Here is a 14193-nt window from a genome sequence, read left to right on the forward strand (position 1 = left end):
TTGAAAAACCAATTTGAATTTTCAGACTATAATATATGAGGCAAAAATTTCCTACTGTGATGGGGATGAAACAAACCCCGTTCCCGAGTTGTGTGTGAGAAAGAGAGGAGAGAGAGATTGCTGCCAAAGTAGCAACACCAAGGGGTGGGTGAGGATGTGAAATGTCAGGCAGTGAATTCTTGAGCACCTTGTTTTACTTCCTGGTTGATAGCTCCTCTGTGTCCTTCCAGGACTATACCCCTGAGGGAATCCTCTTTGTTCTTTATCCTTTGTTATGTTTGAGTGAGTCAGCCCTAGAGGAACTGATCACCAAAGGGAAAGTTCCCAAAGGCAGAGTAGAAAGTACAGCAAATAAAAATCCTCCTTTCTGTTTTTGTAGACATTTTTGTAATGCATGGCATTAACCTCGACTGCGTAGTTACTCCTCTTGCTCTAAACAGGCCCAGAGCACTGTGTATGATGGTGCTGGCGTACAGGGTTAAAAACCCCGTTCACACAGCATGGCAAAAACACAGGTTAGGTCACAAGCAGAAGCAAGGTTCATGCCCTCTCCAGGCACCACCTTAACAAGCACTGCAACACCTGAATCAGATGGTAGAAGGAATGGAATGCTAGAGGCTCAGGTGTGGGCCGAGCCACCACTGGGAAGAGACTCCGTGGTGATTGGAGCACTCAGGAAGAGGCATTCCAGGCAAAACTGGAAGCTGTCTTGCTTAGTGACCTTTTTTTCTCCTTTCTTTTTTTAAAAAACTGTTCCAAAGGTCTTTGAGTCTGTGGTTCACCACCATCCCATCAGTGTTTTCTGAGGTGACTTCATTAGCCACTGATTAGGAATGTAAGGGAAGTTGGCTCTGAGGTTGCAAAATGAAAGGTAGAATAAGCATGTTTTTCTTAACACATGGAAGGTTTTAGAAAATATATTAGGCCACATGGTTAGAGAAAACAGATGAGAAAAAGCTGTGAACTTGATTTTGTGGATTAAACAAAGCCAGGTGATTAAAATGTGATTTATTTATAAAGTCTGCTAATGTGTATTATTATTTTGTTGTTTTTCAGTAGGAGGTGTAAATGGGGGAAGCCTTACATCCTTCATTGGATTAGACATATACAAGGGTACTCCAAAAAGTTTGTGGAAAATAGAATTAAAAGACAATGCAAATCTTTCCATGAACTTTTTGGTGTAACTTTGCAGAGTGAGTAGTCTAAGAGTTTGTTAAGCTCACCATTTTGGAATCCACCGTGCACATGTATATCAACTCATGGATTTAAGACCTCAGCTGTCTGGGGCCTTCTAGAGGACATGTGGGATAAAGGTGTCTCATGTTATCTGCTAAAGGCCCATGTTAGGAAGAATGACCGTGAGCTAATACTGCAGTAACAGTTGCAGTCCATCTCATGTAACCTATGTACACACTACCACAAGTTATTATGGAGCGTCCAGCTGGGATTTAAAATAAGAGATTCAGCTTTTTTTCTTAAACATATTTCTCTGTTTGTGTTAACACAGCGTTTGGCACGTGGTAGGCCCTTAATTTTGGTTGGAAAGTATGGTTCCTTTTTGGTAAAAATGATTACAAAGTTTGAAGATACATGAGTGTTGGAGGGTAGAAAGAGACAAGAGTAAACTTTTTTTTCCTGAGAAAATCATGTGTTATGTAATAATTTTAGAGTGATGAAGACGTAGATATTTTTATAATTTTAAAATATGCTATCCTGCCAGAGTATGAGAAGATTGACAGAACCAGCTTGCTTGCTCTCTATTTATAGAAATTGGCTGCATCTAATTCAGAGAAGCTAGAGGTTCAGAGAAGCTAGACTTAGATGGCTGAGTAATATGGGATGTGGTTCAAGGACCATAGAGCATGTCAGGCCATTCCTGCAAACTACTTATAACACATGAAATGTGATATATGGCTAATTTCATGTTCCCACTGTGGAGAGGTGGGGATAAACGTTTTTGCCATGGATTGTCAGATTCCTTGAACCTTGGGCCAGTCTCTTTACAATGGCCATTGAGAGAGCATGTGGAGTGCCCCTTGCCCTGCCTTGGCCTGCCATGGAAAAACAGTCTTAGAAGAATCACTGTCTAAGGGTAAGATGAGAGCTCTGTGAACTATTCCAAGCTTGAGTGTTTGCTGATGCAAAGCTAAGTTTAGCAAACATGTGTCTAGTGTGGTCAGGGGTTCTGACTCATTGAACGTTCTGATTGATGGAGACAGAGTTTCAGTGAATGCTCTAGTGACTTAGCTTTGCACTTCACCCCTCAAAAGTTTTACGATAGGCACTTTAGCCACAGCATTATGTCACTAAATACTAGGTGGAGAAAGTGTAAAAAATCTGGTCAAGTGTACTGAACCTAGTACTGTGTTAGTACATGGTCGGTTTGAAAACAGCACCCTAACTATTAACTTTCCCATAATTTGTATGTCTCATAAAAGTACAATGCTGACTGTGCAGGGCAGAATTCTAGTTTTTGATTTAGATTGCACTTAGGATTCAGTTTAGTGACCCATTCTTATACCTTTGAAATGTAAACTCTTACAGAAAGGGTCTTAGAAATTCTCTAAGTTTCATATTTTGGCATTACCTAGGCCTGTTATTAACATCACAAGTCTTGTGCTGAATGTAGATATCTTTACTCAGAGTTAAGTTCTTCCAGAATAGAAAGTATCTTGCTCAATTCTAACTTGTTCCTCTGACTTGCAGAATGAAGAATTAACAGTAAGAGGTAATAACAATAGTGTGAGCCTTTTATTGGAATACTACTGAGCCCCATTCCAACCCTTAGTGATTTACAGTTCTACTCTGTTTCCTTTTGGCAAAGTATTGATTCAAAACCTGGCTCTGATGATTATTACTGCATCTTTGGAACATGGGCTTGGGGGAAAGTAAAGAAAATTTTTCTTCTAAAACCCTTTTGTGAGTATCTGTTGATAGGCCCAAACACTTTCTCCCCACAGCTACAGATCCAGAAGGCATAAATAGGCTACATAAAGCCATTCTTGCCCAGTTTACTAACTAGGAAGCCTCCCTGGTTCTCTCTTATGAAGGAAATGACCAATCACTGCCTCTGCCCTTTCTGTTATCAATCAGGTGGCTTTAATCCTATAAGAATGTGGCCTAAGTAAGGCCTGGAGTGAAACTTTATGGAAACAGCAACATAGTTTAGGAGAGAGATTATTTTAATCTGAAATCCAAGAACATGGTCTGCACCAATTTTTCCTTCCCCAAAAATTCTCAGGAAATCATTAATGGTAAAGTTAGATGGCCTCAAACTTGTTCTACCCTGGTGAGAGCTGAAACAAGGATTTAGGGTCCAGCCAACACAGACTGTGAACCTTGGTGTGAGACTCTGAGTTGGATGTGGCAGAGAATACAGACAGAAGGATATGGTTTCTCTTCTGAGAAGAGAAGCTCAGTGTCCAACTCCGGAGGGAGTAGGGGGCCAGCAAGCCAGGGTCACAAAAGACAGAATGCCAGGCAGAATATGAAAAGTGCTGTGACCAGCCTTCATTGCTGTGGGAAGGAGAGAGCAGAGTGGGTTGGGAAGAGCATGAAGTGCATCTTAGAGCCATGGTTCTCAAACCCCAGAGTTTCTGATTTAGTAGGTTTGGGGTAGGGCCTGAGAATTTGCATTTCTAACATCCCAGGTGATACTGATGCTGCTGGTCTGGGGACCATACTTTGAGAACCACACACTTAAGGGAAATAATACTTGAATTGAGCTAGAAGGATAAATAATTTGGGCAGATAAGTGACTGGAAGCAGCAAAATTCTTAGTGGAGGTTATGGCATGAACAAAGGTATGGAAATAAGAAAGCAAGGGGATATTTTGGGAAAACCCAAGTAGTCCAGTTGGCGAAATGGTGGTAAATAAGGATGGAGTGATGTTGGAGAGGACCTTTGAAATACTACCTTGTAGAGTCTGTACCTACCCTGGAGGTAATTGAATAGCCAAAGGTGTTTGAGCAGAAAAGGCATCTATACATAATTACATTCCAGAAAAATCTGGCAGAAGTATTAGCAATATCTGCCTAATCAATTAGCTGTGCTGAGGATTCTGAGGCTAAGCAAACACTGTGATTAGTGTTTTTTTGCCATGGAGAGAGAAGTAGAGAATGGTGGTAATTTTGCCATCTATTTACTGTCCCTGGACTAGAGGGAGAGAAATTAGGAGAATTTTGGAATGGCTGTGATAAAAGGTAATCAGGAACTTTTGGCGGTATTCTTTCAGTCGTATATAAGGACTGACCCTAGGACAGCACAGTGGAAATGGGTGTAAAAGATATTGCTAAGATAGAATCTACTGCATATGGGTACTGATTGATTTCATTTATTTGGCAAAAATATGTGGTGGCAAGAAGAAGCAAGGGATACAAGAATAAAATGTATACCCTGCTCTCAAGGAACTCGCAACCTAGATTGGGAGACAGACACAAACAGTTAACACACCTCAGGGGAGGAGACTGTGGCAACAGAGACAGTCCTGAAAGGTTTCCTGGAGGAGCTGTCTGAATTGAGTCACAGAGTATTAGTAAAAGTTAGCCGGGCGAACTGGTGGCATGTGTCAGAAAGGCTGGGAAGCAGGGGATGGAGGCTGAAGCAGAGAAGTCGACATTCCAAGCAGAGGGAAGAGCACGAGCAGTCATGAGACAAGGATGGCACATGAGGAACTATGAGCTGCTCGGCTGTGGAGCATAAGGGAGGGAGAGCTAGATAGGGGCAGGTGATGAGGGCCAAGGGTTCCACGGTCAAGACCTTAGAATCTGTGTTGGGGGCTGGGGGAGGGGAGCCGCGTAGGGGGAGGAAGTCAGCATAGTGGGAACATCTAAGGTCAGATAGGTTATTGGGGGCAGTATGAATGATGCATTCATGGGCAAGGAGGCTGGAGGCTAGGAGACTGGTTAGGAAGCAGTTGAGCAGGTGCTGGAGGACCTGCAGTCGAGGGTGGGGAGCGCAGAGAGACTGGTGAAACAGGACTGATTGGAGGTGGGGAGGGAGGGAGTAGGGGAAGACCGCATTTTCCATATGTAAGTTGGGTAAATGGTTGTGTCAAAACTGGGGCTGAAGCCCAGAGGAGAGGGAGATGATTTAATAAGAGAAATGATAAATTGTGTTTTAAAGTGTGAGTTTGGGGCACTCATGGCACCTCCACGTGTCAGTAGCCAGCAGGCTGTTGGACATGAGTCTGAAGCTCAGGATTGATGTCTGGGCTATAAGTACTAATTTAAGAGTCATTAGCATTTATGTGGCATGAAGTCATAAGGGTAGATGAGCTCACTCAGAGAGGAATGTCAAGAGAACATACAGTTGTCTGGGAACACCAGTAAGGAAGAAGTAGGCAGAAGAGAGGTAGGCCCAAGAAAAAGCGGAACGCGTGAGAGGGCCGAGGAGAGCTAGGAAGCTCAGCGAGAAGGGCCTTTCCAAAAGGGAGATTTGATCAACAGGGACACCTGTAGAAAAGAGGTGATGGAGAGCAAGGAAAATAAATGCATCAAGCTGCTCAGGACTTGGATGAAGGGAGGGGAGCGGCCAGTTTGGGGGTGTTATGTTTTGGATCATGTCTAACAGGTAGTTGGAATTTAAAGTTGTGGAGCTCATGGAACAGGTTGGGTTAAAGGTACCAATTTAAGAGTCAACTGTTGAGAACTATCGACTACATAAAAGCTTGGGGAAAGTTGTTTAGGGGGGCAGGTGGAAGAATTGGCCAAAGAATAATCATAAAGGCAGGAATTTGATGTGGTTCATGGAGGTCAAATCTATAGGCCCATATGTGCCCTTACTGTGAAATCTGCCTTCCTCTTGGTAAGGGGAAATGTGGTGAGGACCTTAGAAGGAAGACTGCTACAGATTCAGCCAAGGAAACAATTTTGAAGTCTTTCTCCTTGGGAGTTTTGAATTCAAAATAAATTTTCACAGGAGCTAATAGACAGTCATCTGAACTGGAAAGTATGTGACTTGTGAATCTAAAACTACCTCCATGCCTGTGGGAAGACTAATCTGATGGCATTTAGGACACAACAACAGTATGGAAGAGGTAGGCCAGAAGTGGACCAGCAGAAGCAAGAGGTGGCAGAGCTTGAGATTTGGGTGGTGGCATTCAGTCATTTGCCAAAGACCTTCAAGTATTGGCGAAATGAACACGAAATGGCATTGCAGAGAAAGCATCAGTGGGACTTGTGTAGTGTTTAGATGTGGGGATCAGGGAAATGCACTGACTGAGAAACTTCTGACTTTTGTGCAGCTGATCCAGGGACTCCTGCTGTCACTGAAGGACTGGCTGGCATTCCATGTTGCCTTTGGTGAGTGAATGCGGACTGGCAGAATAAGGCCTGGCACATCACTGGTCAAAGTACATCTGGGCTTGCAGACATTTTCCTCTGGTCCCCTTGAGCTGAACTCTGAAGCCCCTGGGACCTCTCTGGGCTCCATTTAAAATCTTCTCTGCACCCAGACATAGCAGCAAGAATCTGACTGCACTCCTGGCACAGAAGCTTTTCAATGAAAAGTTTATTAGAAGGGCACTTACAAGAGGAAGAGGAGAGAAAGGACACACATCTTTAACAGTAGGGGTACAATTCTTAAACAAACAGGTGCTCTGCTTTTAAGATACAAAAGTTAGAAAAATCTAAAACACTATAAATACATACATGCTTTTTACAAAGATCTTAAAAGGTCAGGCTGGCTGAACAGTAAAGATAATCAACATCCTCCACGTTCTACTCCCCACCCCCGCCACACACGATGGAACAGGAGTCCAGACACCTGGTTGCGCAGCAGCAGTGAAGGGGAGTGAAGGCTTCCTGGGTGAAGACGGCTCCATTTCTCTGTGTAAAGTTTTCACCCCTAGAAGGGGGAGGGGGCTGGGTCAGAGGACCCTTGTAAAAGGGCCTAGATTTGATTCAGCTGCCTGCTTTTACGTGCTGCCACTTGTTTAGCCAGCTTGGTTTGGTGTTTCTGGATGCTGAGCCAAAAAAGCCACTACACCCTCCACCAACACTCAGAACTGGCTATGCCCCAGCTCTTCCAGCCGCTGTCCTTGGGAGGAGAGACCTTTCCAACTTTCTTTAAAAAATTAAATAGTTATCTGTCTGAATAGTTTTAAGAAATTATTACATAAATATAAAGACACCAGAATGCTAGAGTATACATTATTTCTGCATTAAAAAGAAAATCAATTACAGAACCACTGAGAATTGCTCAATCCAGTTTACACGAGAGTTTCTTTTCTGTGGTAGGTGTGTTTCTGAAAAGTTGCCTCGACATCAAGTCATTTTCCCCACTGGCTGACACCTCCCATTGGAGGTGCTTCATCTTCATTTCTGATCCATATCCTCTCGCATACATTGTTCTGCTTTCCCCACTCACTTAAGAAGTGGCTGATGCTCCTTAAAAGGGTGATGTACATTGTGAAGACTGTCACTTCAAGGGGTCCTACAAAGGAACATTTATGCCACACAAACTAAAATGGTACAACTTAACTGTGTTGAGGTTTTCTTCTAGTAAAATGGGGACATGTGTGTATTTTGGGGAAACTCCCAACTCTAGCCATTTAAAGTCACACAGTAAGAAACAGGTCCAGAGCTGAACGTGTGCCCTCTTGCTACTGGTAGCCCCCTTGATAAACAGTCCCATGAGTAGCCTACAGATTCTTTCCCCTCCTCCTCCTTTTAAGGACTAAGGAGAGTGGCCTACTTTGAGCTCTGGCCCTGTGGAGACGATCATGAGCCTCAGAAATGGCAGCTTAGGACTAAGAATGAAATCAGCTATTTGCCTTCTCCCCAGACTACTCACATACATGCATGACAAGCACACGCTACTTAAAGAAAACCCTTCTTCTGTGGTTTCAGTAAAAGCATTGAGCCCTGGAATATGTCCAAACTCTAGGAAGCCAAAGGGAGATGGACAAAAACAAAACAAACTAAGCACATGATATGTGCTATAGCTCATTTCAATACATTAACAATGATTTAAAAAAATAATCACGGTCAATAAAAAAATACACAGACAACATAAGGACAATGGAAAAGTCTGCCAGCAGCCTTGCCCTCATGTATGTTCTTCCTAAGTTAAAGAGTCAAAGTCCCTGCTCCTGACTCTAGGCTTGTTTCAAAATGTCAGCTCTTCTACAGCCTGCCAGGAAGGTGGCCAACTGAGATGATGTTCCAGCACAGGCCTGTAATCCAAACCAGCTGGGGTAGCTACCTACATATGGGCCGGAAGGATCTAAGTTACTAAATAAAGTTGGGGGGGCGGGGGGAGTAAAAGTTGGCTCCTCAGGAGGTGCTGAAGACAAGGATCTATGCCCCAGTGCCACTTGGGTCAGTGTCAGCCCAAGCTGCAAGGTGAAGACACGGCAGGGAGCCTGGGGCAGGGGACTGCATGTGGTTATGTCGCCTGGACAAGCTACACTTAGAGCTGCTGTCCAGCAGCCACTGTCACACCTCTAGAATTGCCCTGGTTTCCTCTTGCCCCTTTCAACTGTCCGTTAAAAAAGTTTTTTGATGGATAAATGACATTCATAAAACAGGATCTTAAAACTAAGAAAACTAGTTTTGTGGCTTAAAGGAAGGACACTAATATTACACATGCCAGAGCACCTATATAGCACTCTATGATGGGAATGGCACTGTTTCCTAACCTCTAACTAGGACCAAAATTATTTTCCATGATGCCAAAGGTGGGCTTGCCTACAGTTTCCTCACACATCCTCCTCCAGTGGTCTATTCAATAAGGAAAAAGGGCCTCCTAGAAGTAGACTTCAGGTCTGAACATTGAGGGTTCTAAGACACCATCCAGATGCAGCCAAACGTGATCAGGCTGCATCTGAAACCAGTTTCAAGCACCTGGAGAATGGCTGTGTGCCACAGGAAGCCCTTAGGGGATCGTGTAGCAGGTGGTGAATGCCAGAGCTCAGAAACCACTGCCCAGGTCTTTTAGGAGAGGGACCACAATTGCTCCAGCAGAAGCTGAAATGCAATACTGGTTCCCTGAGTCTCAGAGCTGATCAGGAGCCTGAATGCACATACAGGAGGTGCAGGGGGCTTCCTCTGTTTGTAAGAAGCAGTCCACAGATCTTTTCACACCAGGCACAAACTTCAGACCCGCAGAATTTGGCCCTCAGAGGAAATGAGGGGTTTTGTATTGTCTTGGTTCTGTGTTGACACCCCTGCTAAAAGACTCCCAAAAGTCAGCCAAGGTGCTCCTTCCATCTTTTCCTATGTCCCAGGAGGCTTCAGGAGCAGCTTCGTACCTGGAAATCGAAATCTCCAGGCTAGAGCTTCAGAGTCGCAGGGTCCTGCAGTTGAGGCACTGGGAAGCCCCCAGTATCTTCATATAGCATCAGAAATTTCATCACATTTAAGGTTTTTAACCTGCCAGAAGTATACACTTTCTTCCCTTCACCTGGAATAAGACAGGACTTCCATAGGAAATCCCTTTATTTTTCCTGGTATAAATCCATGCAAAAATGTGGGATAAGTCATTTCACACAAAAACAGCAGCAAAGAATAAAGTACCAAACTGCAGGTGGCAATTCTGTCTGCTGTATTCTGGAAAAGGCCAGTAAAAGAAGAGGGTTTTGTTTCTTTTTTCCAGTTGAAATAATGTATACTAGTCTTCTCCCTAATTGCCACTGGGAATAGTACTTTTAATACACAATATAACTGCTAGAGTTGTCACTGATGATCCTCTACCATGAGCTAGATAATCTTATGTCCCAGAGGGTAAGATGACAGATCTCTCTGCATCAAGCATGCAATTTTCAAAGGTGTAAAAAAATTTTAACAGCCCTTTTCATTTGCCTATGTTGGCCTGAAATTTTTCCCTTCTGGTGAATTTGCTTCTGTAAATTTCAGCTTCCAAAAGTGCTGGCAAGTGTCTCAACAAAACCTGGGAAAGCTTCACCTTGGGAGAGAGAAGGGAGAGTAGTAGTTGCTGGGTTCCACTCTGGTTTCCCAGTCAATGCACCAACCCATGATTTTTTAAAAAAATATAAAACAAACATTTAAAGGAGCATATGATAAAGTTGATTTAATTAATGCAACTGACTACATAAACCAATATAGCTGTACGCATCAGAACATGGTGAGCTTTCACAGATGACTGGAGATGCACTCAGTGTAGTGCTGCCTTAGCCCAAACACCACACAACTGCCTCTTGCTTCATGTGAACCCTTAATGTCATTCAAATCTCTTTGAGATTAATGTGATAATAGAAACTATACATTGCATACACACTGAGCCTCGGCAGGTCCTTCCAACTTTTCCAAGTGAGAAAGGACAAATTTAGGAGAGTTTTTAAAGAGGTGGTTCTCACCAACTTTTCCCATTGTCCCCTGAGCACGTTCTGCTGAACACACTCACACCACTCAGCATATTCTGGGAGGGGAGAGAAACAAGACCCCTCCCCACCCCAAGGCAATCCAGCTCACAAGGTGCAGGATCTGCAGAACATAGGGCTTGGTTGGGAATGCTCAGTTGAGGTGTTTGTCCAAAGCGCTGGAGAGCTGGGCATGAGGTCTGCTCATGGCTCAGCAGGCTTTTCCCTACCTAGAACATCTTTCCAAGATGAATTCCACACTCCAGTCCTGGACAGAGGGGCATTTTCTGTGGGACTGTGACATCCCAGATCGCTATCATTTTTAAAAAGAGGCTGGGGGAGGGGGCAGGTGGTGAAATTCTACCTGTTCACTCAAGCCACCAGAGCAGAAGCCATTTCTTGCCCTTCAAACTGGGGCTTAAGGGTAAATGTGTTCAGCAGACACATCTGTTCGTAAAATCCATCTCTGGGTTTGCTTTTATGTTTTGGAAAACAGGTTGGTGCCACTTCAGTTGAGGGAGAAAAATTTCTTCTTCTTTGACAATGGGTCGAGTAGAGTTCCAATTTTCTCCGCCTCCTCCATGGCCACTTTCCCCAGGCCCACCCTCCCCACCCTCCCCCTTCACACCCAATGTCTCTAAGACACACTGGAACAGCGGATGCTTGGGGAGCCCATCTGGGTGAGGACCTTGTCAAGCCACTGTAAAGGCCCATTCAGGTGCAGCTCGATCCAGCAGGGAGTGCTGGTCACTGTCTGTCTCCTGCAAGAAACAGGGAAAGGGGTGGAGTGGGGGACTTAAAAAATGTCCAGAGGGACACACATACAAGTCAGAACACCTCTTTCTGATTTGGTGACAGTCTTCTTCTAAAAGCCAGAGATACATCCTATCTTGTCAGACATTCCCCTAAAGGAGGTGCCAATAACTTGCTGAAAATATCAGGCAAAATTCTTCTAACCAGGGGAGGACTTTGAGTAAATCAGGTTCTCTTGAGGGGGAGGAGATGGGTCTTACAGAGTTAAACATGTAAGGTCAGTTCCAAGGTACCCCAGACGCCCCCACTGCAGAGGACCTCCAGCCAGGCAAAGGTCTCCCTGGCTCCCATCTATACCAAATGGGCACCTGTAGCTCCCCCACCTCCAGACCAGGGCCCAGCCGCAGCAGGCTGCGATGACGTGTGTCTGTCTGATTGAGGGGTGTTTTTTAATAAAGCGCCGACAGAGTCCACATGCCTTTGGCTCCCAATGTGCTGATATAATTCCTATCTACGGCCTTATTTTGGAAAATCTTATGAGCAGAGTGAGCCATGGAACAATTACTGGAAAAAACCAAGGCACACCACACGTTTCTTTTCCCCAAAGCACTTTGTCTAAATTCAGGCTGGTTGATGACGCAGCTCGCGGGCAAGCTCCCAAAGGCCTCCATGGAGCAAAGGCTATCTGCTGAGGCTGGAGGCACTGGTGCCAGCTGGAGGTGAGAGACCTGGGCCCTGGGCCCTGCTGTTGGCCACCTCACAGACGGAAGGGCTGAAACTTTACTCTCCTTGGCCCAAGAGGCAGGAGAAGGGCAAGACCATTCTGGGAAAGGGCCGCACCCACTGTTAGGCTGCCGTGCCTTGCTGCCAGGAGGCGGTGATGCGGTGGGCTGCACAGGACTGTGCTGGCTGTACTGGCGGTACGTCCTGCACAGTGAGACAGTGCCCCCAGGGAAGGCTTCCACTGCCAAGGAGCCACTTCCCGGCAGGCACTCAGAGCTATAGGGCCACGGTGCCGCTGTCCTGAAGGTGCTGCCCTCCCCACTTGGCCTACACTTGCCCTAAGTGGGCAAGACACTCCAAAGTGGTCCCTGACTCAGCCCTGGGGTGTCTGCCCTGTCAAGGGTGCCCAAGTATGGCACTCTGGATGACAATCTGGGAGTGAAAAGAGCAAATGGACTTCCCTCTGCTCCTGGGGTCTATCTTTAAATATTTCCCTTCCCCACTAAAAAAAATGTTAATTTTCTAATCTTTCACTCTTGTTCCTGAAATGATCTAAGCCAAGGCTCAAAGGTTGGCTAAGATGTTTTTCTGGCTGGACCACTGGACCTGGTTTAACGTCTTTGGCCATCACAACATGATAGTAAGTTCTGAGGTGTGACCACTTTGATTGCTCAGTTGGTCACTCCCAGATTTCAGAAGGACCACAGAGACCAAGGTGCTACGTTGACACAGAAGAGCAGAAAATACGGTCAATGGGAGAGGAGAGTTTTACAGACCGAAACCCTCTAACGAGAATCTGACTTTCCATAAGTCATGCTCATCTGGATTTCATTATAAATGGTGGCCCAGAGCCAATCCTGAAATGGGTTTGGCCTGAGTTCAGAATGACTGCAAAACAAAATGGATTCCAAACATCTGGAAAAGCGCAGAGAAGGGGAGAGGAGCTTGCGAGGCGCTGGCTCACGGCGGGGTGTGGGGCGGAGGGAGGGGTGCAGAGCCCTGCCTCTTGGGAAACTCCTGCCCATGTGGGGAACGAAAAGGGACTGGATTCTCTGATCCCAAACCACAATGGTATGAGAGATTCAACCAGGAGACCAGGCAGTAGTATCAGTGCCATGTTAACCCAACACCTGGAATTCTAAAAAAAATCACTTCTTCTCTGAGCAAGGAAACTTTGTCTCTTTATGACTACCCCAACCTCCTACTCCCTTCCCTGATTCTCAGTTTTAATATCCTGGATCCTCAGGGTCACCAGAGCCCGAGTCAGGAACGATGAGGTAAAGACCTAACTTACTAGCGTGGGTCATTCTGGAACCATCTGCCCAGAATGAAGAATGAAGAAGGAGCCAAGAGGGCACAGTTCTAGGCTCAGCTTTTCTATGAATGAAGTCACTTTAAGAAGTCACTGTCCCTCCCTAGGCCTTAGTTTCCTCATCTGTACAACAGTGGACGATGCCAACGTCCCCACCTAGGGCTGTGGTGAGCCTGAAACGGGCGTGTGTGTTTACAGCGCTTGAGAAACTCAAGCACGAGGGAACGCTGTTCTGCTCATCACCAGGGCTGACTCGGCCCCTCCGCCTGCCAGCCCGCAGCCTCTCACTGCTCTCAGGCATGAGGCCTGGCCCAGCTCAGCTCTGCTGTCCTCAGTCCCCTGGACCGGCAGCACCCACAACCGACCTGTATTCCGCTCCCCAGCCTTTCACGAAGCTCATGCGGATGGTGCACATTCGGGTCAACTGGTAGACAGCTTCAAAGCCCTGGTTGACAGACTGAGCCAGGAGGGCAGCAAACTCCTGGTTGTTGAAGATCTTCAGGTTGCACCCTGTCAATGAAACAGCAACTATGCTTGTGGGGACGGGAGCATGTGACATCTGTGGCTCCCCTCCTGGCTAGAGCAATCCCTGCATCAGCTGGTGCAAGGGGCACACGACCGTTTGGTGCAATAGCCACATACTCCATGCTCAGCATTGTGCGAGGGATGGGCCCACTCGGTCCCCACCCTTTAATTCATCACCCTCACTGGAGAGATGCAGCCGACAATGTGAGAGGGGAAATGAAAGGCTGGCCCGGAAGCTCCAACTCCTAGATCTGCAGGCGTGCTGAGAAGGAAGACTACAAATCAGGCTACTGAGAATGAGGGAGGTAGTTTGGAAAGGTGGCCCTACCCTGGGAAGAGGGGCCAAAGCAGGACTCCAGGGACCAGAGAGAAGGGACTGAGCCAGGATGCCCATGCAGTGTTTGGAGTCTGGCTGCCCACCTGGGCACAGGCACTCTGGCTGTGGGACAGCAGGGAGTGCTGGCAGAGACAGGCTGGCTGCAAGGCTTCTGGGCCTGCCATTCCACCAGGAAGCTCGGCAGAGCGCCCCTGCACCTTCCACCCAGGCTCCTCTGACGAA

General features: G+C 46.1%; 1 protein-coding gene across 2 annotated transcripts in view; it reads right to left on the bottom strand.

Annotated features, from left to right (window-relative positions):
* Positions 1-10944: 10944 nt before the first annotated feature.
* SMAD3 (SMAD family member 3) overlaps positions 10945-14193 on the bottom strand; it is a 111329-nt gene continuing 108080 nt past the window's right edge. For both annotated transcript variants that reach the window (XM_063089512.1, XM_063089511.1), the window contains 2 exons: positions 13475-13619; positions 10945-11082 (listed from right to left, as the gene is read on the bottom strand). In XM_063089512.1, coding sequence (XP_062945582.1) covers positions 10959-11082; positions 13475-13619 — 269 coding nt within the window. In that variant the 3' untranslated portion in view covers positions 10945-10958. The remainder of the gene's footprint in view (positions 11083-13474; positions 13620-14193) is intronic.

Source organism: Cynocephalus volans, chromosome 3 (assembly GCF_027409185.1).
Source record: "Cynocephalus volans isolate mCynVol1 chromosome 3, mCynVol1.pri, whole genome shotgun sequence".
NCBI classification, from domain to species: Eukaryota; Metazoa; Chordata; class Mammalia; order Dermoptera; family Cynocephalidae; genus Cynocephalus; species Cynocephalus volans.